This window comes from Callithrix jacchus, chromosome 5 (genome assembly GCF_049354715.1).
Source record: "Callithrix jacchus isolate 240 chromosome 5, calJac240_pri, whole genome shotgun sequence".
Classification (NCBI taxonomy): domain Eukaryota; kingdom Metazoa; phylum Chordata; class Mammalia; order Primates; family Cebidae; genus Callithrix; species Callithrix jacchus.
The window spans coordinates 137,953,943-137,977,394 of NC_133506.1; the positions used below are offsets into that span (position 1 = coordinate 137,953,943).

General features: G+C 60.5%; 1 protein-coding gene across 12 annotated transcripts; it reads right to left on the reverse strand.

Moving 5' to 3' along the window:
• Positions 1–1,366: 1,366 nt before the first annotated feature.
• CD7 (CD7 molecule) lies at positions 1,367–23,220 on the reverse strand. Of its 12 annotated transcripts, none has more exons than XM_078375051.1 (11): positions 23,158–23,220; positions 14,490–14,602; positions 13,637–13,790; positions 11,581–11,709; positions 10,685–10,872; positions 9,245–9,304; positions 7,685–7,818; positions 3,812–3,956; positions 3,080–3,400; positions 2,691–2,824; positions 1,367–2,079 (listed from the first exon to the last, which is right to left on the reverse strand). In XM_078375051.1, the coding sequence occupies exons 5-11, from the start codon at positions 10,740–10,742 to the stop codon at positions 1,969–1,971; spliced, it is 963 nt and encodes a 320-aa protein (XP_078231177.1). In that variant the 5' UTR covers positions 10,743–10,872; positions 11,581–11,709; positions 13,637–13,790; positions 14,490–14,602; positions 23,158–23,220; the 3' UTR covers positions 1,367–1,968. The 12 variants fall into 12 exon arrangements, with proteins under 12 accessions (XP_078231177.1, XP_035158115.2, XP_035158112.2 ...); XM_035302224.3 differs by lacking the exon at positions 11,581–11,709 and adding an exon at positions 20,794–20,836 and having other exon boundaries at positions 10,685–10,993; positions 14,524–14,602; XM_035302221.3 differs by lacking the exon at positions 11,581–11,709 and adding an exon at positions 20,794–20,836 and having other exon boundaries at positions 10,685–10,993.
• Between the last annotated feature and the right edge of the window lie 232 nt (positions 23,221–23,452).

Sequence of the window (23,452 nt, forward strand, 5' to 3'; positions counted from 1 at the left end):
GGGCTCAAGAGCCTCTGGGTCTGCAGCTGTCTTCTCAGTCAGGCACTCTCTCGTATTGACAAGAGGTCCTCTGTGTACAGGGCCGAGGAGAACATGGTGGCCAAGGTGGACCGCCAGCTGAGTGTGGCTGGGATGCTAGCAGCCCCCAATCCCCGCAGGCGTGGGATGAGGGCAGCCTGGGGAGGGAGGGGATTCGGATTTCTCTTTGTGATGGTGGGATAGGGCAGCTCAGAGAGCTTGGACAGGCACAGCCAGGACTGTAGGGGCTGGAGAGGACTTGGGCCTCCGTCCAGAAGGTGTTCCAGGTGTCACAGAGACCACATTCAAGATTGGAGGCCCGCCAGGGCTGCCCATGTGAGGCTGGGGGTGCTCCTGGACATAGGTGCACCAGGACACTGGCCTAGAGCCTGCACAGTGGCAGCTGGACAAGGCTGTGGGGCGTGTCCTACACAAGGAGGACCCCTGGTTTATGCATCAGTGAGGCAGGAGGATGGACTTGAGGGGTGGATGTGGGGTGGGTGAAGGGCAGGTGTTGAGGGTGGATGAGGGGCAGGTGTGGGGGGGTGGGTGAGGGGCAGATGGGGGGCAGTTGTGGGGGGTAGGTTAGGGGCAGGTGTGGGGTGGGTGAGGGGCAGGTGTGGGGGGTGAGGGTCAGGTGTGGGGAGCAGATGAGGGGCAATTGTGGGGAGTAGGTGAGGGGCAGGTGTGGTTGTGGGTGAGGGGCAGGTGTGAGGCGTGGGTGAGGGTCCTGCACAAAGGCCCCATCTTGGCTCTCCCCGCCTGTGTCCCAGGGGCAGTGAAGCACAGTGTGTGGGCCCTGGCAGCTCCCCAGGCAGTGGCTGAGGGCCAGTGCCTCCGTTTTCCCCGGCTGGTCGAAGGATGGCTGGTATCCCCTGGTGCAGCATTGGAGCTGCGCTGGCCTGGGATGAGAGTCATGCTATGGCTCCTCTCCCTGCCAGGACCTCTGAGAACGAGGAGGAGGGCAGGAGAGGCCGTGCTTGGCTGCTCAGCTGTGGAGGGAAGCAGCCCAGTGCTCAGCTTGCTGGTCCCTGCCTGCCCTGGGGTCGGTCTCAGAGGCGTCGTTCTGGAGGCTGTGTCGCTGGGGTGGGGTGGAAGGGGCATCCTGAGGCTCCTGAAGGGCCCCGGGGTCCAGCCTCCATCTGTCCAGGTGGATGTGCTTCTTCTCTAGGTCAGAGGCCCCCAGGACTCCTTTTGGGGCTAGGGTGGGGAAGTGCTTTCTTCCCCACCTCCAAGGTGGCAGTTGAGGAGCCACAGGCTGAGGCTTGCGGAGGGTCTGCAGTGTCAGCCCCCTGCCCCCCGCACCCCTCCACTCATGCGGCTGAGACATAAATGCGGAAGTCAGAAAAAGAAGCATAGAAGCCTTTATTTCTGGTAAGGCTGGGTGGGGGACTGGCCTCCTCTTCTCTGCCTGGCTGCTGGGGTTTGGGGGCCTGCTGGTGAGTGGGCTGGCACTGAAGGGACAGGGTCTTGTGCCCAGGCCCATCCCACAGAGAAGTCCTCCTTGGCCATGGTTTGGAGACACAGCCAAAGGACAGTCAGGTTTTCTCCCTGTGGCGGTGTGGGCTGGGCAGGGAAGGCTTCCTGGAGGAGGTGTCATTGTCCACTAAGAAGCACCGTGGGGCCTGGCCACTGCCTCTGTGTTGGAGCTGGGTGGGGCTGGGCCCTCCAAACTCTGCTGCGGCAGTGGGAGGACATCGGGGTGGGGGATGCGGTGGGCCGAGGGTGCAGAGGGGCAGGGACACTGGGGTGGGGGTCAGTGGGAGGACCGCAGGGCAGGGGGGTTGTTGGGGCAGAAGTTGGTGGTGGTGCAAGGGGGATGGACCGTGGGGCAGGAGGCGCGGCAGGGTGAGGGGCACGGCAGGGTGAGGGTCGCGGCAGGATGAGGGCCATGGTGGGGGCAGGGGAGGTAGTGGGGGGACCCCGGCAGGGCATGGCAGGCGCACTGGGTCACTGGTATGGATTGGGGGAGGACAGCGTGTTGCAGCGGCTGTGGGACATATCCTCATACACCACACATGCTGCTGAGTCCTTATCCCGAGATGAGCACACTTTCTTCATCTGAAAAGCAGAACCTGTCATCTGCAACTGTGGCTGGCGTGGTGTCCTGGACCCCACCCCACTCTGGTCAATTCTAATTTTAACACTGGACCCCCGAGAGGCTCCTCAGCCGGCCCCTAGTTCTCCTGAGCCCCAGGGCTCCCTGGCAGAGGCTTCCCCAGACAGGGATGGGTTGGACCCCAGGGCAGTGCCTCTGAAGAAGGAGGGTGGAAGCGGCTTGGACACCCCAGCTCAGGCCGAGCAGGCCCCCACTCTGGTCCCAGACAAACAGCAAGGACGGAGGGCAGTGGCCACAGACCAGACCCTGTGCCTGTCCAAGGCCCCCTCCCCTTCCCATGACCACACAGCATGCCCGCACACTCCAGCAGGCCTCAGAGACCCCCCGTCCCACACTCACACCTGCAGACCCACACACATGCACACGCGGGCCCCAGCTTCACTGCTGATTCCCCTCCCTCCCTACCATGCCACTTCCACCCTGAGAGCTCCCGGAGCCTGCAGAGGAGGCATCGGGTGCTGGGGTTTTCCTTTGAGGCCTTGGCATCCCCCACTCTGCTCTCAGGAGAGGGACAATTGTGGGGATGCAGGTGGCAGTCGGGGCTTACACTGACCTGGATCCTCACCAGCACACACGCCACCCCCAGGCCCAGCCCGAGGAGGAAGGAGACCACCATCAGGGCTGCAGAGAGGGCAGAGGCTGTCGGCGGGAACTCTGGGCATCTATGTGCTCCTTGGGACAGTTCTTCTGAGAAGGAAAAAGGAAGGAAGGGATTATCCGGTGGAGAATCTTGTTAGAGCCCCTGGGATTTGGCGTTCAGGTCAGGGAGGCAGTGGAGGGGAGGAGGGGCAGCTATCTAGAAAGCTGCTGGGGAGAGGGTGGGCTGGAAGCTAGAACAGTGCTGGAAGCTAGAACAGTAGGAGGGAGGGTACCCCGACAAGGGCTGTGGAGCTGGCCTGGCCAGCAGCTGGGGGAGGGGCCCGGGGTGGGCACATTTCCTACCTGTCACCAGGACCAAGGTGCCATGGCGGGGGCGGAAGACATCAGTCTCTGTGACGCCCTCGCAGGTGTAGGTGCCAGTGTCTGCTGGCTGCAGGCGGTGCATGGTGATGGTCAGTTTGTCCTGTGACCCCGAGAAGCTGACACGGTCCCGGAACAGTGTGTTCACTGTGGGCATCAACTCATCCTCGTAGTAAATGATGTCTATGGGCTGTGGCCAGAGTTGCTTCAGGTAGATCCCACTCAGGGTCCCACTGGTGGAGCAGGTGATGTTGACAGAGCCTTCCACGGGGGCAATCGTGAAGCAGGGAGCCTGCTGCATCTCTAGGGAGGACCTGGGCTGTCACCACCAGGCTGGCCAGAAGGACAGAGAATGTCCTCCCTGAGGGAACCGTGGTAGGGCTTGGGACAGCCCGGGGCTGACATGTCGCCAAAGACACAGTGCCTTACAGGACCTGGAGCAGCTCTGGGCACCAGTGCCGGGGGCTGTCCTCATGCTCCAAGGCCTTGGGGCTTCTTCCTCCCAAAGCAGTGGCCCTGCCTGGACAGCCCCGGCCACTCTCCACCTGGGGTCCCCCTTTCTCCTTCTCTTAAATGAGTCTCCAGATGGTGGAGGCCACTCAACATCCCACCTGCTTCCCGGGGGCTGTGTTGTGGCCCAGGCTGGGGGTGCTGAGCTCACAAGGCAGGGGGAGCTCCAGAGATGTGGCCAAGGAGGGTCCAGGAAGCTCTTACCTTGGATGGCCAGGGCCTCAGGCAGGCCTCGGGCCAGTGCCAGGAGGAGGACCAGCAACAGGAGCCTCGGGGGCTGGGCCATGTTCCCCATACCCAGCCCTCCCAGCCGGGTGAGTGCAGCTGAGCCCCTCTGGGTAAGCAGGACCTGACAGAGAAAAGCACACAGCAGACCGCAGGCTTCAGAGCTCAGAGAGGGCTTCCTGGAGGCGGTGCCTCAGACCAGGGTGGTGCTGGGCGGCCTCACTTTCCCCTCCCCAGCGCTGCTTCCCCAAGAGCTGTCCTCACCACATGGTGTCCCTGCCCCCACCCTGCCTCTGCATCTCCACAGGGAGGAGGTCAAGACCGGGGATTGGGCAGATGAGAGGACTGAGAAGGGACCCCTGGCTGGGGGCAGGTTGAGGTGAGGGGCAGGGCTGCCTCGACCCAGCCTGCCTGGTCCTCTGTGGCAGTTTCTACTGGGACCTGATTTATGCCCGGAAATCTGGAGCCACCTGTCAGTCACCCACACAGTGTGCAGGGCAGGCCAGACCCAGCCCCCCAGGTGTGGCTGTGAAAGGAGCCCAGGCCTGTGCCCAACGCTGCAGCTGACCAGCCGACCTGGAGGCTTTGTGTTCCCCATCCCTGGGGCGGGAGGGCTGAACTATGGTCCAGGCCTAAGGTTCCCCCTCCTCCTGGGAGGAGCGTGCCAGGCAGGAGTGCTCAGCTCAGGGAGCTGAGGAAGACCCATGCCCGGCCTCTGACTCCAAGAGGTCTGAGTCTGCTGAAAGGGGGCACTGCTCTGTTCTGAGGGCCTCCCACCACAATGATGAAGCATCCATGTCAGTGCCCAGAGCCAGCATCTGCAGCACACGTGCAGGAGGGGGTTCACACGTGTGTGTCGTGTGTGTGCAGAGATGCATGCTTGAGACTTCGTGTGTGCAGAGATGTGTGTGCAGCCCTGAGCTGCTCCCAGGGGCCCCAGACACAGCAGGCAGTGCTAAGACACATGTGGGGCTGTGAGGTGGTGCAGGTTGTCTGCTGGGCTGAGGGTCCTGGGGGAGCCAGTTTTCCTCCCCCAGGCTCTCCAGAAACAAGAGACAGAGGGCTTGGGGGCAGAATCTTGCCCAGAGGCCCTGGAGCACCCAGCAAGGATGTGGAGAGGTGGGGCTAACGTGCTTTCCAGAGCAGCCCTTCCTCTGGCCTCTGCTCCATGCGTGCATTCAGTCATCAGCGCTTACCGGGTGTCTTTATGCCAGACACTGTGGCAAGAGCAGGAGGCAGTGCAGACTGGGGACCCTCCCACCTAGAGCTGACCTCGAGGAGGCCAATGGACCACCAGCAGAACAGGGCTCAGGTGTGGCCCCCAAAGGCCAACCCAGGAAGAGGCTGTGGGCGAAAACAACAGGCCTCGGATCAGCATTCCAGGCAGTGGGATCAGCAGGGCAGAATCCCTGAGGCCGGGACCTGCCAGGGTGTCTGAGGACAGCACGGGGCTGGGCGGGGCTGGAGGTGCAGACGCGGACACAGACCCCCACACACCGAGGGGGACGGCAGCGTGAGGACCAGCACTAAATCCCAGTAGGGAAAATGGAAACAGACAAGTTGCCAGGAAAAGATGAAAATCCTCAGGGACTCCAGCCCCAGGATCTCTTCCGAGGTTTCCTGCCTGGGTGTGCAGGGGACACCGGGACCACCGTGTGCCCCACCCACACTACCAATTTCAGAATGACCTGAGGCTGGGTGCAGGGGCTCACGCCTGTAATCCCAACACTTTGGGAGGCCAGGGTGGGAGAATCGCTTGAGCCCAGGAGGTCGAGGCTGCATCGAGCCCTGATCACGCCCTTGTACTTCCAGCCTGGGCGACAGACCTAGACCCTGTCTCAAAAAAAAAAAAAGAAAGAAAGAAAAGAAAAGGAAAAAGAAAGAACTCTGATTGACCTGAAGACACGCCAACGCTCTTCAGCCTGTGTAGGCTGGTGTGACAGCCTCGAGGCCCCCTACTGCATGGGGGTCCCGGGTGCTGTGCCCACAGGACAGAATCTGACCCAGTTGAGCCTTGGACCCAGCACAGGGTGACTCGAACCTTATTTTAACCTGAGACACAAACTCGCCCCTTTTGGACTCTGCTCCGCTCCTACCCTCGGGGTGGCTGGCTCTGCGAGGCCATGGTCACCAGACGCTCACTTCACTGGAGTGAGGGCTCCCTGAGTCTTCATCTTTAGGATGCCGTAGGGACGTTCTGGGGCTTAAGGCACTAAAGATGTTTCTTTTAGATTTTTGTTTTTCATTTTAAAAATTGCATTTCCCAGCTACTTGGATGTTTGTGAGTCATTCCGTTTTCTTTATTTCGAAGATTGGTCAGGGAACTTTTTCAGAAAAGTGAAGGGGGATTCCAGGAGTTGCTTTTTCACCCCACACTCATCAAGAAGACATCAAAGGGCTCCACCGCAGTGACAAAAAGCACCAACAGACCTGGGTCCAAGGAGGCCCGGGAGGTGGGGTGGCCAGGAGGGGGCGCCCCCCAGTCGGCCGAGGGACTGAGGGACGCACGTCTAGCCCCGGAGGGCAGCGCCCGACTCCTCAGCCGGAGCCTGAGCCCAAGCCACCACCGCCTCTTCCCGGCCCGGCCTGCGCTGCCCCCTGGTGGTGGGGCCAGGCACCATCCCAGCCTCTAACACCCTATCCAACCTTGGCCCCTGGGGCTCCCGAGGGAGGGTCCCCAAAACCTGCTATTCTCATAGGCAAGGGACAGGTACGTGGCCAAAGCCCCCAAAGCCCTGAACTGGAGTATCTCTGTGGTTCCAGCAGCGGCCCCCTCGCTTGGGGGCAGAGCTCAGGGAGTGGAGAGAGAAGATCCCGAACTCAGGAATAGACTCAGCCTAGGGCAGCAGAAGGCAGCCTGCGTCTTCGGGTTTGATGAGGGCGGAGGGAGGGGCGTGGGTCCTGGTAGGTCGGTCACTGCAGTGGTGAGGTGGTCCCATTTTGGAAACTGAGGAAGCAGAGCTTGGAAGACCTGGGGGGTGGAGGGGAAGGGTCTGCACCCATCCCAGAGTGGCTGACACAGAGGTCCAGGCTGCTGCCTGCTCTCCCAGGCCCTCCCAAGCAAGCTGGCGTCCCTGCCCTCCGGTGGGACAAGAGACCCAGGCCCCACCACCCAAGATCATCGCTCAGGCCCAGCTCTCCTGTGCCCCCCGTGCCATGCAGGTGGTTAGGGTCTGTGGCATCTGGAAACAAGGGTTGGGGACAAGCAGCCCCAGTGCTCCAAGTGCTGAGGGTCCGACCCCGGTGCTGGAGGCCTCGGGGTGGGCTTGGTGGCTGGGATCCACAGGCTGGGGGGGTCCTGCTCAGACCCTGCTGGGTTCCCGCTCTGGGGGCTCAGAACTTCATCTGGAGTTCTGGGAGGAACTTCACCTGGGGAAGGCGGAAGGAGGTGCGTGTGTAAGCATCTCATCCCTGGGTCCACAGCTCTGCCCTCGGGTGTGTGCTCACACTCACGGTGTGCTTGCGTGCACACCCCCACCACCAGGCACACCACGTACCCTCACCACACACCCTTCACACACCCCCAGCCCTGGGTTCTGAGCCTGCTAGAGGTCCAACCCACTTCCCATGGCACCCTCAGTGAGAGGCCCCTTTGGCTCAGAAACTCCAGGGAGTCCTGGGGACAGTGACGGTTTGTGGGAGGGCACAGTGGGTCTGGTGGGAGTCTGGCTCTGTGTTCTTGGCCATAGCCAGCTGGGCCCGGGTGGGAACTGGCTCTCTGAGACTGGTGCTTCCCTACCCTGTCCTGGAGCCCTGGGGGTGGAGGACAGTGAGGGTGAGCTCAGCCTGGGCTGGCCCCATCCAAGACTCCCCACCCCGCTCACACTGGGGTGCAGGTGCAGGGCATCCTACCTTCTGGCGTTGCCGGGAACGGCGGCACATGTAGCAGGCGAGCATGACCACAGCGAGCGTGAAGATGGAGACAGCAGTGACCACCCCTGGCACAGGCCCGGACCCAGCGCTGGGGACAGACGGGACCTCTGAGCCTGAAGGGGACAGTTCAGGGATGGACAGGTGGGCTGATGTGGAGAGAAAGTTGCCCACGTGCCACGGCAAGACTGAGGCATAATCTGTCCCACATAATAGACAACTGATGACTTAGTTATTATGATACCAAATAGATATTAGATTCAATCACACAATTATATAATCAATCTTATTACATCATTATTCTCTATTAATCTTTGCTTTAGTATAGGAACATTTGATTCTTAAAGTATAGACATAATCAGGTGAAATATAATTTAGAACTGAAGGGACATTGTGAGAAGTGATCAGGAGGCAAGAGTAAATGCCTTGCCAGTAACACCAGTGCGTGGGAAGGTGCCAGTTACTTAGCAAGCAGGTCTCACTGTAATGCCAGCACCCGGGAAGGCACCTGTTGCTTAGCAGGCAGGCCTTGCGGTAACACCAGTGCCCGGGAAGGTGCCTGTTGCTTAGCAGGCAGGCCTTGCAGTAACACCAGTGCCCGGGAAGGTAGCAGGCAGGCCTTGCGGTAACACCAGTGCCCGGGAAGGTGCCCGTTGCTTAGCAGGCAGGCCTTGCAGTAAGGCCAGCATCTGGGGAGGTGCCCATTTCTTAACAGGCCTTGAGGGGGAGTTTCCCTCTCACTGGGGAATTCAGAGAAAACTGTTCTGCTGGCTCTTGAGGAAGGTCTGACACTGGCCAGGCCAGCCCACAGACATCCAGGGTCTTAAACACCTCTCTGTGGTGCTGTGCTCTGATGGCCAGCCACCATCCATGTCCACCTCCATGTTCCACTTTCCTACCCAATGCTCCCTCGTAAATTTTTAGAGGCTGTGAGAAGTAAGAATAGAGAAATCCTAAAAGCCTTTGATCTGTCTGATAAGGTGCATAGAAAGGCACTGACGTATGTGCCTCCCCACCTTGCAGCGGCTGCCTGAGAGGGAGGGGCCCTCTGTACTCTACCCATGTGGCCCCCTGAACTATGCCCACGTGGACCCCGTATTGTCAGTACATGATTTGCTCGACCCCTACCAATCATGTCAGATGAGTCACCCTCCAGCCCTGCCCCCTACCCTGTATACAATAAATACCAGCCTGTCCTGGCATTTGGAGCCACGGCTGGACTCTGCCCCTTGGTGGCAGTTGTCCCCCGGGCCCAACTGAATTCTTTTCTTATCTCTATGTCTTGTGTCTTTCTTTTCTATGATCTATCTATCCTCTCACAAAAGAACACCCACTAGACCCTGCAGGCCGGGCATCCCCTCCCCCCACCTCTTCCGTGTAGCCCACAGCCTCCTCTTCCTCCTGCACACCCCCTGGGATGAGAATGAGCCCCAGGTCTGCATAGTCCCTGCTGGGGAGGCTCAGGAGTGGGAGCCAGTGCAGGAGCACAGAGAGAGGAGACCCAGGAGACGGGTGCCTCAGGGCAGCAAGGGGAACACCTACCCCTGAATGTGCCAGGTTCCAGGAGCTGTGTACTGTCACTGTCCTTCAGGCCTTGGGGCTCTGGGGAAGAGATGCAAGGGCAGGTGAGGGGCCTGCCCTGATGCATTCCCCAGGGTATCTACGGAGCCCCATACCTGAGTCCAAGAGGAGTTCACTGGTTCCCGGGGGGGGGGGCTCTTCCACCTGGGGGTGGGGAGCAAAGCAGAACCCCAATTTGGGTGACCTGGGTGGATTGGAACTGGCTGTGGTGGAGGTGGGAGGACTGGGAGGGGCCATGGAGGCTCCTGAGCTTTGAGGGAAAGGAAGGGGAGGGGTGAGGAGTGGGTTTGGGGACGGGGCAATCAGTGACCCTGCACAGTGGGGCACGGGCGGCTGCTCGGGGTGTGGCGGCTGCTGGGGCACGGGGCGCAGGTGGGAGGGGCTTGCTAGCCACTGAGGCTTTCTGGTTGAACCAAATAAGACGCTGGGGTGGGGGCTGTGGGCCCCAAGTTGGGGGAGGACTGGCAGAGGGGCAGCGGCTGGGTGAGTGGGGACATGGGTGGGGACACGGGCGGGCGGTGGTCAGGCCTGTGTGGGGGGAGCTGAGGCAGAGGGTGGTGTGGTGAGCCTCCCTGAGGGCAGGAGGAGGGGGGCGGGGACAGGGAAGGGTGGGGATGGCACCAGCCCTGAAGACAGGAGGGCGAGCGCACATGTGGTCTGGGCTCTTGCTGAGGTGGACAGTGGGGGATCGGGATGTGCGGGGCAGGACCATGGTGTCCTGGTAGGCCCCGTTTGTGGTCACCAAGAGTGGTGGGTGGGTGACCATGAGCACCTCCAGATGACCCCAGTAAAAGCAGGGCAGGTGCCTCTAAGCCATGCGCTGTGCGTCTGGAGGGACTCTCAGAGCACAGGCATTTGGGGTGCAGTTTCCCCACACAGCCAGGGTGGGGGTGGTGGGGGGTTGCCTTGGCTTCCTCCTTGCTTAACGCAGCCCCCACCCCTGACAGGCAGACAGGGCTCCTTTGAGGAGCAGAGGCTTTATAGTCTGCATTGTTTGTGGGGCTCCGGCTGCCCTCTGTGGGTCCCACCCCACTGTGGGTCTGTGTCCCCTGGGCCTCCTGCCTGAGTGCTGCCCTTCCCAAAGAAGAACTGTCTCTGGAAGTCAAGTTGCCCCCACCCCAACTCTCCACCCCCTGACTCCACCCTCCACCGTGATTCTCCACCCCCACCCTTGCTCTCCACCCCCACCCCTGCTCTCCACCCCCACCCTTGGTCTCCACCCCCCACCCCTGCTCTCCATCACCCACCCTTGCTCTCCACCCCCCATCCGGACTCCTGGCGGCCCCCCTTGCCTGTTCCTCCTCTTTCCCTCTCAGTCTCAGCCCTCCCCCTGCCCAGGCCCCTCCCTCCCCACATCCTGTCCCACTCCCCTCCTGCTTGCTTCCCCAAGCCCACCCTCACCTGAAACCTCCATTGTGATATATCTGTTATTTCTCTGGTGTCCCCTGAGGTGCCACATGTACAGCCCAGCGTGGGAGTCCTGGACACCTTTGATCAACAGCTGGGCCACGCCTCCCTGAACCCAGAGCTGCCAGTCATCCCGGGAGAAGCGGCCTTGGGACACGTTGTGGAAGATGGTCTTGTTCTCTCTGAGGCGGCACAACGTGATGGTGACAAGGGAGAAGGTGTTGGAGATGTTGCAGGACATTGCTACGTTTGTGCCCTGGGACACAGAGACCACGCCCTCTGTGCAGGTGGGGACATCCCAGCCTGTGGGGCCAGAACAGGGGGCACATGTGGGTCAGGGCTGGGCCTCAGGGCATTGGCTGGCTGCTGTGCCCAGGGCCAGGGCCAGGGCAGGAGACAGGGCCTGTAAGGGACACGATGAACTATGTATACATCCATCCCATCCAATCAGCACATATTCTTGTGTTCAAAGAATAAGATAGCCACAAAAAAGGAGGGTGGCCGTGTGTGTGTGTGTCTGTGTAGTTTGTATGTGTGTGATTTGTGTGTGTCTGTGTGGTTTGTGTGTGTGTGGTTTGTGTCTGTGTGTGTCTGTGTGTATGTCTGTGTGTCTCTGTGTGTGTCTGTGTGGTTTGTGTGTGTGTGTCTGTGTGTGTGTGTCCGTGTGTCTGTGTGGTTTGTGTGTGTCTGTGTGTGTCAGTGTGTATCTGTGTCTGTGTGTGGTTTGTGTGTGTGTCTGTGTGTGTGTGTGCTTGCATTCACACCGTGTCTGTTCCTTAGGGTGTGTTCACAAGTGTGTCCACTTGAATGAAGACAGTTCCTATCAACTCCCTCCCCTGTATATTTCCACTGGGGTGGGCGAAGCCAGACCCTGGGGGATGTGTGGGCACCTGTGCTTTGGCAGGCGTGCTGCTGCTGATCTGCTGAATCGCCCTGTTGGTGGGAAGCAGTGGCCAGGCCCCAGCTCCTCCCTCAGCTTCTCGGAGGCCTAGGCCAGGTGCACGTGAGGGCGCAGGCTTCTGCGGACACCCACAGGCCAGCATCAGGGTGAGCAGAGCAGACACAGGTTCCAGTCTGTCCTATGGGGCCCAGCCTGCTTGTGCCACCCCCAAGGGGACCTGAATCCTGTCCCCTTTGCACTCTCGACCACCCGCTCAGCTCCAGGCTGCTGGGCTGGCTCCACACACAACTCCACAGTCCTGGGAGGTCAAGTCCTTGTAACAGGTCAGTGTGTCAGTCTGTCTGTCTCTTTTCCCTCCTGGGTGAACCCTGCCCAATAGTGACACCTGCAGCTGTCCCCTCGGAGGTTCAGGGCCTTTGCCCCAGCAGCCAGCTCAAGGATGCCTGAGATTCAGGTTGTGGGGCCCCAAGCATGGTACCAGCCTGAAGTCTTGATGCCACTACTGTCCCTGCTGTGTTAACATCCACCCATGACTGGAGACAGATGGACGGACGGACGGCAGGGTGAGCTCTTAGGGAGCACATAGCATGCTAGGCGGAGCCACCATTTGGCCACATTTCACCAAATACAAACCCACATGGCGGGTGCCACTTGCTAGCAAGTGCCAGGGGTCTTGGTGCCCATGGGAAGGGGTGGGATTCAGGGGCACCTGGTCTTTGGGCCGGACTGAGTTTCCTCTGGCTAACAGGCTGGCTGCCTGCCTGGGACGCACTGAGTGGTCAGGGACTGCAGGGCCTCTACAGGCCATTGCACAAATTCACCCTGTGTCCTGAGGCCAGTGGGCAGCTGTCCAGGGAGTGCTCCAGCCCAGGCACACTTTGGAACCACTGTTGGGGGTGGGGGCAGAAACTCCCCAAAAATGAGCTCCTCCACCTGTGATTCTTCTGTTTTGGTTTTTGTTTGTTCTTAGGATTCTGACTGAACTGCTTTGGGATGTGGCTGAGCTCTGATATCTTTTAAAAGCCCCTAGGGTGGCTCAGTGGCTCACACCTGTAATCCCAGCACTTTGGGAGGCCAAGGTGGGAGGATCGCTTGAGCCCAGGAGTTTGAGACCAGCCTCAGCAACATGGCAAAACCCCATCTCTACAAAAAATACACAACTTAGCCAGGTATGGTGTGTGCGCCTGTGGTCCCGGCTACTCGGGAGGCTGAGGTGGGAGGAACACCTTAGCCCAGGAGGTCAAGGCTGCAGTGAGCTATGATTGCACCACTGCACTCCAGCCTGGGTGATAGAGCCAGAGCTTGTCTCAAAAAAAAAAAAAAAAAAAAAAAGAAAAGAAAAAAAGCTTCAGGTGACTTTGCTGCACAGGTTGTGGTCTAGAGAGCTGGGGCAGATCACCAGGGGATGCTGTTCAAATGCAGACCCACCCTGACAGATCTGAGGCACACCTGACAAAGGGACCCTGGCCACGGCACAGGTCATAACTGACCTGGACCCTCTCCCTTGGAAACTGGTCATAATCTTGGTCCTTCCCAACAATTGCTCTGCCCACCAGACAGCACAGCAGGCACCACCACCCACCATCCACAGAGGGACCCAGCCTGCTCATCACAGCCCACCATCCACAGCGGGACATGGCCCGCTCACCACCACCCTCCACCCACGGCAGGCCGCGGCCCACTCACCACCACTCTCCAACCATGGCAGGCCACGGCCCACTCACCACCATCCCAACCATGGCAGGCCACAGCCCACTCACCACCATTCTCCATCCACAGCGGGCCATGGCCCACTCACTACCATCCTCCATCCACGGTGGGCCACGGCCCACTCACCACCACCCTCCAACCACGGTGGGAAATGGCCCACTCATCGCCGCCTGGGGCAGCCCAGCTCCACACGGCCAGGCCCTGGGTCTGCAGAGTCAGTCATTATCAGGGGCCTGGTGGTGTCTGGACCCAACCTTAGTCCATCCCTCCTACCCCTGCCATGATCCCGCTGGGCCATCCTTTCACCAGCAGAGAGGTGGGACCCTGAGACCTACCTTCATTCTGAGCGCTCAAGGAGGCAGCCAGGAGCAGGAGGGCCCCGAGAGCCTGGGAAATGGGGTTGGTGAATGCCAGGGGGCAGGTCTGCATGGCTGGCGGGACTTGAGCCTCAGGGTCCCCTGGTCCTGTCAGTGGCTCTTGGGACACTCCCTGAAGGAAGGAAACCCCATGGGTCAGAGACCCCCCACGGCCACCAAAGGGAACAGTGGGAGTGGCTGTTGCCTGGCCGGGCCTGGAAGGCTGGGGGTCCCCACGCTCTTCCCTGACTGGCTGTGCCTGGGATGCCAGAGCCCCCCACCTTCCATGTGCCTGCAGAGGATGTGCGATGCTGGCCATGAAGAAGACACAGAGGAGGGGCAGGAGACAGAGTCACCCACAGCATGGAGGGGACCCCATCTGCCTTGTGGGTCAGCCCTTTTGTTTTATAATAAATTACTCATAACTGTACCTGAGTGTGTTTCCCATAGAACTGGGTCACGACAGGTGGAATCTTTGGCAGCCATGTCTGACCTGATGCTGTACTAAGACTGGCTTCCAGCCCCAGCCCCTCAGCCACCCATGAAATCAGTTTTCTGCCTACTTAGGAGCATGCGTTTGATGTCACTGCAGGCCCAGGGCACAGAGCTTCATCATTACAATCCTGGAGCATGTCCATCTCCTCATTGGTCCTATGCAGCCCTCCTGTCACTCACAAGGACCCTCACACGACCAGCACCCATGGTTCGCCTCCCCCAGCCAAGCCCGGCACTGACCACACAGCCTGCCCACAGCGGGTAGACTCCTGCTAGTCCACCGACCCCACACCCGGAGCAGCCCTCAGTTCCGTCCTTTCGAATACATCTTTTTCACCTCTGTGCGTTCCTAACACCCAAGTCGGCTTCACCTCTGCTGCTCTCCGAGGCACGGCAGGCTGCTGGGCTCTTTCTAGCCGGTGAGCCTTCTTTTGCTGTCTTGCCTTGAGCCTGCAAACACAAGGGGTCCCTGGCTGTATGGCTCCTCTTCTGACAGGCAGAGGCAGTTCTAGGCCTGGACACTGAGGGGGTGCTGGACCCCGGGACCCCCCCCACCTCTCGGCCACACTCAGGGCAGGGCCCTTCCCTGTGGCACTTGCCAGCTTGTTCTCCTTCCATGCTGACAACAGGCCAGGGGTGGAACTCAGGCTCCTGGTGTGTGATGGGTGGTCCCTGTGGTGTCTGTGTGTGGGGAGGAGTCTTCCAGAGGTCCCGGGCAAGTGGGGTGTCTGAGCTTAGTGTGGCTGGTGCCACGTGTCTCTGGGCTTAGTGTGGCTGGTGCTGTGTGTCTCTGGGCTTAGTGTGGCTGGTGCTGCGTGTCTCTGGGCTTTCTTCATTTGATTGTTTTTCCTATTTCTTTATTTCCTTTCTTTTTTTTGAGACGGAGTCTCACTCTGTCGCCCAGGCTGGAGTGCGGGGGTGTGATCTCAGCTCACTGCAACCTCTGCCTCCTGAGTTCAAGCGATTCTCCTGCCTCAGCTTCCGAGAAGCTGGGACAACAGGTGCCCGCCACCATCCTCAGCAAATTTTTGTATTTTAGTAGAGATGGGGTTTTGCCATCTTGGCCAGGCTGGTCTCCAACTCCTGACCTCAGGTGATCTGCCCGCCTCCAGCAATTTCAGCTGGTTTTGTGTTGGAATCTGGAATCTACCTGGAAGTCATTTTGCAAAGGGCGCATGCCTCCACTTTTGCTTCTTCTGGGAATGCAGACTGAGTCCGGGACACTCAGGCGAACCGAGGTCCCTCAGTCTGTCCCCTCTCCACTGCTGCCTGGACTCGCCCCAGGCCCAGGCTAAAGGATGCTGCTTGGTGGCTGCCCAGCCCCTGGTGGACAGGGGGGACAGGCTCCTTGCTGTTCCTTTCATCCTTCCCTAGACACCTGCTTTCCAGTGGGACATGGGCGGAATCCTGATCTAGGTTCTAGTTGGAACCTAGATCCAACTAGGAGCTTGGAGGTGGGGTGGAGATACCCCTGCCAGGTCCTGCCAGAACCAGTCCTGAGTCTCCACAGAGGCCATGTGGCAGCTGGCTGTGGTGCTGAGTCTCCACAGAGGCCGTGCGGCAGCTGGCCGTGGAGTCCTGAGTCTCCACAGAGGCGGTGTGGCAGCTGGCCGTGGCATCCTGAGTCTCCACAGAGGCCATGTGGCAGCTGGCCGTGGCGCTGAGCTATGAGCTGGGCTGCCTTCAGTTTTGCTGCCTTCCTGCCCCTGCCTGTCAGTTCCAGGCAGTCCCCAGATGGGTGCCAACAGCTCACCACCCTGAGGCTGCTGGGAGCCGCTGTGGATGGAAGGTTCTAGAAAGAGGTGTGGCAACTCTGGGTACAGGGGTTTTCCTGGTATCTTAGAGATAAGATCCACTCAACCCTTTTCCTGAGATATTTTTACAAGATAACTTTCCCTAACTTGGAAGGTTCAGGCAGGACACACAAGTATCCCCATCAGCCTGAATGTGGTCCCCCTGAGCGTGGCCAGCAGTCACCTCCCAGCCCCGTGCCTCCTGCTGCTGCCTGGCACTGTCACACCCCGAGACGGGGCTGGGAGTCCAGCTGCATTTCACAGGGCAGAGGCAGGAGCCTGCCCTTTTCTGTCGCCTCTGCCCTCCCCTGCCAGGCCCTGGGATTCTCAGTCCTAGCCCCAGAGAGCCTCGGGTGTCGGCCCCCAGTGTTTCCAGGGTGGGCCTGCTCAGGACGGCCTTTTTTGGGATTTCCAGCCCACCTGGGGGCTGAGAACTTGGAGCCTGACTCCAGCTTCACACCTTTCCTTTCGAGTAGTCTCTGCCTCTGGCCTGGATGCTGGTGGGACCCACTGGGCCCTTGTAGGCCCCGAAAGGCTGTGATGTGGATGCCGTATAAGCGCTGAAGGCCTAGGCTCAACTTCGTGGGCTCCCTGGGTCTTCCTGTTCCTCCAAGTCCACTCCAGGGCCTGCCAGGCCATCCTCTCGCCTCAGGGGCCTGTCCTCGTATGGTCTGGGCTGCTGGGGTTGCTAGGCTACCTTTCTGCTGGTCTCTGGAGGAAGCCCATCCCTCGGGGATGCCACCTTGCCCCCAGCCATCAGTGGGCACCCAGCTCCTGCCCCAGACTGACATAGGCTCTTTCCTCTGCCACCTCTGGCTGATCGTGGCACAGCCTTTGGCCCCAGATGGCCCCGACCCAGCCAGAAGAGGTCCTGGAGCCCCCTGTCTCTGGGGGATGATGGCAGAGGGCAGGCCAAGGTCTCTCCTGGCTGGAGGTGAGGGAGGGCACTGCTCGATGGCCCTCTGCAGCCGGTCCAGCCACCCCTAGGGCCTCAGAGCGGGTCTACAGTGAAGGCCCAGGGAGCAGGTGGTCAGGCATTCTACCCCAGGGAGCAGGTGGTCAGGCATTCTACCCCAGGGAGCCAAGGCTGGGAGACTCCTGGCACCCTCCCTCCTGCAGGTCCAGCCCCAGGCCCTGGGCACAGTGCAGGCCCTCGGGTCAGTGGCTCCCTGCAGCCTCCTGTTGGTGGCCTGGTGGTATGTTTTAGCTTGAAGGCCAAGCCCCATGAACTCCGGACCTTGAGCCTTTGTGCAGACCAACACTTACATCCACCAGGACTGGGCCACCAAGGGCTGCTACCCAGGAAACCTCTCACCCGTGTGGGAGCAGGGTCCCTGGCCTTCCAAACACCACAGCAGGCCTGGAAAGTGTGGGACACTCTCCTAGGGGAAGTGCAGGGGGGCCGCCTGGCTGGGGGTGAGCCCTGGAACCAGAGCCCTTCACTCCAGCCTTCCCCATCACACACCTTCCTGACAACTGTCATCGTTTACAGCCACCTTGCAAGTTCCCACTGTCTCTGGGACATGAACTGAGAAGAAGGAAGGGTCGCCATGGAAGGCCCATACTTCCGACAGGGGACTTGCCTTGCCCTCCTGTGCCCTGGAGCCCCTGCACCTCTGGAGGCCTCACTCTGTGCAGAGACAGGCTGACTAGCCCAGCAAAACCTCAGCCTCCACCTCCTCTGTGGAACCAAGTGCGGGGGGGAGGGGCCGTCCAGGCAGGATGAGCCTCTCACAGGCCCCAGCAAGGTCCCCGCCTGTGTGCTCCCTGAGGGGCTCTGCTCATGCCCTGCATACAGAAGGTGCTTGGTCCATGTGGATCTGGACCCTGAGAGCCACTGGGGGCCAAGGGTCCCTGTGTGGATGCTCCACAAAGCCCCGCCTGCCCCCAAGGCAGGAGCTCAGCTTTGCACAAGGGAGGTGCCCTGCATCCCCCAGGAAGGGCTTGGGCCTGATGCCTGGGCTGGTCAGAGGTCAGGCCTTCACCTGGACCAGGTGATGTGTTTTTGCATGAACCTGCTGATGTGCTTGCTCGACTTTGATAAGGGACCAGGGAATAGAAAGTGAGAGGAGGCAGCCTGGGTCTGTTCCAGGCAGGACACTTGCAAGACCCAGCCGGAGACCTGGGAGGACATGCCTTTCAGCCGACTCGCCTTCAAAGGAAGCTGGGTGCCTGCCAGCGTTCCTGGCCAGGCCAACCCCCCTCTCGTGTTTGCACCCCTGCTGGGAAAAGTCCCTGGGCAGGGCATCGACTCTAGCCCTGCTCCTCCCGAGAGCACTCCCAGTGCAAACCACACACCCATTGTTGAGATGACCTGTGGGACTTCCAGGAGGGACCTCTATACGGCAACCTTCAGACATGCTATTTATAGATGTGTTTCTCCAAAACACAATAAACAACCCGAAAGTGTGACAGCAGAACATGTCACCAACCCTGGGGACACCATGTTCCTGGGAGTCCTCCAGAGGCTAGAGGCTGGGCCTGCTGAGAACCTGGCGTGCAAATGGGCTCTGGCCTTCTCTTCCCACTGCCCCAAGCTCCCCCTGCCCCAACAGGCCCTGCAGCCCCCTCTGGCGCTGTCCCCAGGCATCCCTGGCCCTGCACAGCCACAGGCAGCCACCAGTCATTCCTGCCCTCTCCCTGTGGTCCTCCCCCCACACGGAAGCCCCTGCCGGCCACAGAGACCAGGTGTGGGGACGCTGTCACTGCCAGGAGCACACTGCTGAGGCTCAGGGACCATCCCGGGCTTCAAGGCTGGTGCCGGGTGGGGGTGCCGTGTCCCGAGGTGTGGGTTCCCACTCCAGGCAGCTTTGATGCTCGGTAGAGTCCAGTCCCTTCTGTGGGAACCCCACATCCCTGCCGCGGCCTGGGCGTGAGAGGAGGGAACCCACACCTGAGACCCTTTGTGGCCCCTCACTAACAACCCCGTTCCTGTGTGACCCCTCAGGGCTGCTCAGATGGGCTGGGAGACAGGCTGGGGCCCCACCCCCATCGTGCCTCAGCCTCCTCCCAGGGCTCCGGCTGGGCCTTAACCGCTGTCCTGCCAGGAACAGACCCAGGCCGCCTCCTCTTACTTTCTCTTCCCTGGTTCCTTATCAAAGTCTGACAGGGTCTCCCTGGGCTAAATGCAAGGGGTGGGCTGGGGTGGTCCCTTCTGGAGGCTGCAGGGGGAATCTGTCCCTCTCGGTCTCCAGCATCCAGAGGCATCTGCATCCCTTGGCTCAGGGCCCCTCTGCCACCATCCTCCTGCCCCTGCTGCTTCCCTCATCTCCCTGACTCCCCCTCCTCCTCCCTCCCTCTCCTGGAGAGCATCGAGGACCCCCCCGGGTGATCCAGGATAGACTTCCCAGCTCAGCACCTGTGACTTCATCCCATCTGCACAGTCTGCCATGTAAGGTTCTGGGATGAGAACGTGACATCTTTGGGGAATGGGAGCCGATCACAAAGCCCCCTCCCCCAATGCAGTGGGAGACCCAGGCCACCTGGAGACCCCGGCATGGAGATGAGATTCACACAAGGAGACCCCGGCGGGGTCCTGGGTGTGGCTCCCCTCACCCACACTCTGCCATGCTAGCTCAGCCACCCACCTTGAAACCGTGCAGACTGGCAGTAGGGAGGGTCAGGCTGCTGGGGGCTCCCCTCTGCTCCCCACCCACCTCATCTGGGAGGGGATGACCTCCTGCTCTCCCCGTGCTGCTCTGGGGGTCCTGTCCTTACCTGGAGGCTGGAAGGCATCTGAGTCTGTTTCACACATGCCTCCAGGGGCTGCCCCTGCTTCTGTGTTAGGGCTGGGGACTCTGGGCACACAGCCAAAGGCCACAGATCTCCAGGGCCCCGAGAATGCTGTGTCCACCCCACCTGCCAACCCGGGGGTTGGCTCTGCTGCCCATCTGTGTCCTGAGTCAGCCCTGATTCAGCAGAGAACTGCACCCTGAGCCAGACCTCAGCAGCTGGGTCCTGGAGGCCCCCAAGGGCCAGCTGCACACACCTGGCTTCATGCCAAGCTCCTCCTGCCAAGGCTGTGTCTGCCTCCCCTCACCCGAGTGTCCCAAGTGCACCCGCACCTGCTCTGCATTCCATGGGGCCAGCAGCATGGTGGAGCCTCTGCTCTCGGAGGCTCCAGCTGCTGGCAGATGCGTCTGCTGCCCAGGGTGGACCCTGCAGCCCCGGCTCCCAGCCTCGTTTCCAGATTGCTTCCTGATGGCCCTGGGCCCTGGGCTGCCCTGGTTAGGGCAAGGGGAGTGGGAGTGAGAAGCTGGCACTGTTTCTCTTTCTGGCCATCTCCTCCATGGTCCCAGCCCCTGACAGCCTGGGATGCACCATTCCAGCAATGCTGCCTTCCCGCCAAGTCCTCCAGCCCACCTGTGGTGGTGGCTGCTGCTTCTCACACACGGGTCCTCTTACTGCCCCTCACTGGCCCCACCTTCTTCCTAGCACCTTCACCAATTCCCCCATTGAGCGCCCTCTGACAATGGCAATCCTGACCCATGTCCAGCCAGGGATGAAGGGTGGTGAGCGCTAGGCCAGAGGGTACTAGGAGCAGGTGGCATGCCCTCCCCATCAGCCCACCCCTGGCAGGAGATGGGAAAGGTGTGGAATGAGTCAGCTGTGGTGGGGAGCTCCTGGCCTGCACAGCAGGCCTGGAAGACCCCTAACTTTGACTTGAGAATGACTGAAGGGCTCAGGAGGTAGGGAGTTGAGGGGCACCAGGGACGAGAGGGGCAGGTCTGGTTCTACTTCGAGGCTTCAGGCTGCAGACAGTGTGTGGCCCCAGCTCTGCCCAGGCAGCTGGTGTCAGCGACATTAGGTTGCTGCAGAATTTGCTCCGTTTATTAGACAAAAACTCACCCTAGTGACACAGGCCCCTCAGGTCACCAGGCATCAGTGGACCCTGCAGAAATGGTCACATCAGAGTCTCAGATAAACAGCCAATGATGTCATGGTAAAAGCTTGTCCCATGTGACACTTGGGACACACTTAGATTAAAACACTATTCACGGTCTCAAGCTCAGATGTTGCTGATTCTGTTTTTGTCAGCAGCCCTGGCACTCTGCTCCATCTGCCTGAGTCCTCTCCTGCCATCCTAGTGACCAGAGTCAAGGGCTCGATTTGAATACTGTGCAGTTGGTAAAAACCAGAGGGAGGGCAAGTGGCAGGGTGCAGCCACAGGGAAAGTGGCAGGTGGGGCAGTGACCCGCCAGGGGCTCCACGTGTGGTACAGGAGACTGGGGGCACAGAGCCCCAAAACTTCTAGAGCAGGAAAAAAATGGAGGCAGCAACCAGATTTGTCTGAACCCATGAAAACAGGGTTGGCATCCGAGGAGCTGGCACCAGGCACAGCGGGCTCCAGGCTCTGAGTGCTCCCTGGCCAGGGATGATGCAGAGGCTTGGAGCTGTTCCCAGTGACAAGCCCAGGGAAGCCCACACACCGCCTGGCATGCCTGTGCATGCCTATTCCCGCTCCTCCTGTTCCGGGTGCCAGCCTGTCCCAGCTCCCACGGGTGCAGGGTGTGTGGAAGCTCAGGTCCCTTGGGCCAGGTTCACTGGGGTCCTTCTGTGTGATCAGTGGTCATGCTGGTGACCTGAGGGTCCTGTGTTGCCAGGGTGAGTTTTCTTCTAATAAACGGAGCAAATTCCCTGCAGTAACCCAATGCCACTGACACCAGCTGCTTGGACAGAGCTGCGGCCACGCACTGTCTGCTGCCTGAAGCCTCGGAGTAGAACCAGACCTGCCCCTCTCATCCCTGGTGCCCCTCAACTCCCTACCTCCTGAGCCCTTCAGTCATTCTCAAGTCAAAGACAGGGGTCTTCCAGGTCTGCTGTGTGGGCCAGGGGCTCCCCACCACAGCTGACTCATTCCACACCCTGCTACCTGCCAGGGGTGGGCTGATGGGGAGGGCACGCCACACAAGAGGACCGGCATGCTTTCCCACTTGCTGCAGGGGCTCAGGGAGCACAGGTGACACCATGTCTCCATAGAGAATGAGCACACACAGCACATGCCACACTGTCTTTCACCAATACCTCTCAGAAGATGCCCAAGGCCCACAGAGGCCATGGAGCTCACCTAGGCCCACGTGGTACTAGGAGCAGGTGGCGTGCCCTCCCCTTCAGCCCACCCCTGGCAGGTGACTGGAAAGCTGTGGAATGAGTCAGCCGTGGCGGGGAGCCCTGGGCCTGTACCACAGTCCTGGTAGACCCCTGACTTTGACTTGAGAATGACTTTTAAGGGATCAGGAGCTAGGGATTTGAGGGGTATCAGGGAGGACAGGGGAAGATCTGGTTCTACCACCTGCCAGGGCCTACGGTTGGACCTCCCTGCCCTGGTCTCTGCTGAGGCAGGCCCAAAGGGGACTCTAGGTGGGGGCTGGACCCGGCCAACCCTTCCTCCTCAACCCTCTGCTGGTGGCCTCTTGTCCTTCTGCTCTGGGCTCAGCAGCAGCCCCCTGGAAAGGCCCTGCCACCACCCCCGCCCTGCTGGACATAGGCCCCCTGTCCTGGCCCCTGCAGCTGGACGTGCTGGGCCTCCAAGAAGCTGGGGATCCTCTACCCACTAGAGGCAGAAAATGTGGTTCTCCAGCTGCAGGTGACTAACAAGTAGTGGGCAAGGAACTGCATGTGAGGATGGCTGCAGAGTCAACACAAAACGAGGGCGAGAAGGGGCAGCTGAGAGCCTGCCTGGGCAGGGGAGCCTCACAGTTTCAGTTTCACGAGTTTGCTGAGTGCACGCGAGGCGTGACCGCGAAGAGTGAGCCACAGTCCACGCGTGTCTGCGTGCGAGATGCCTGCGCGTGTGAACACCAGCTTGTGTGCACGAATGTGAGCGAGTGCGTTTTGCTCACGGCTCCGGGTGAGGCCGAGGATCAGAAAGGGCAGAGGGGGCCCCGACCCACCGGACTCAGTGGAGCTCCGGGTCCTAGACGCCGCCTCTGTCCCTTCAAGCTTCCAGAAGGGTAGAGACGCAGGTCCCCACTGGCCGGCAGCTCGTCCCCGCCCCTCCTCGGGCACACCCGCTGCGACCCGGGCCTGCGCTCAGGGCGAGCAGGGGTGAGGGTCCTGGAGGCAGAGGCGCCGCAGCCCCAGAGTCCTCATCCCAGCGCGGAACGGCGACCCAAATGAATGCACTGAGAGGCCCTAACACCGAGCCCCCAGCACCAAGCCCACCTCCCGCCCGCCCCTCCGGCTCCCCACCTGCCCCTCTCCGCGCCTCACCTGGTGCGCTCCAGGACGCGCTCCTCCAGGATGCAGCTTCTCCGCGCGTGCGCCCGGAGTCCCGGGAAAATGAAAGAGACAGGAGGGAGGGGCCGGGGAAGAGGCGGCGGACCCGACAGGGACCCACGTCCCAGATGAGGAAGGAGCCTGTTTATAGGAAGCCGCTGAGTTTCAGGAACTACCCTGTGTTCACAGCAAACGACACAGTGAATATATTATTTTCACGGGTGGCACCGCACGCGCGGGTCACGCTAAAGGAAGCAGGAAAGCTGCCAGGGACGTTTTTCCAGGAAAG

Bases quoted from the DNA above. Each gene is read 5' to 3' on its own strand.
- CD7 (XM_035302222.3), bottom strand. From the start codon at position 13,730: ATGCAGACCTGCCCCCTGGCATTCACCAACCCCATTTCCCAGGCTCTC. The intron at 10,994-13,636 runs GTAGGTCTCAGG...CTGGCCCCACAG, and splicing joins CTTGAGCGCTCAGAATGAAG to GCTGGGATGTCCCCACCTGC. The intron at 9,305-10,684 runs GTGAGGGTGGGC...TCTCTTCCCCAG, and splicing joins TATCACAATGGAGGTTTCAG to AGCCCCAAGGCCTGAAGGAC.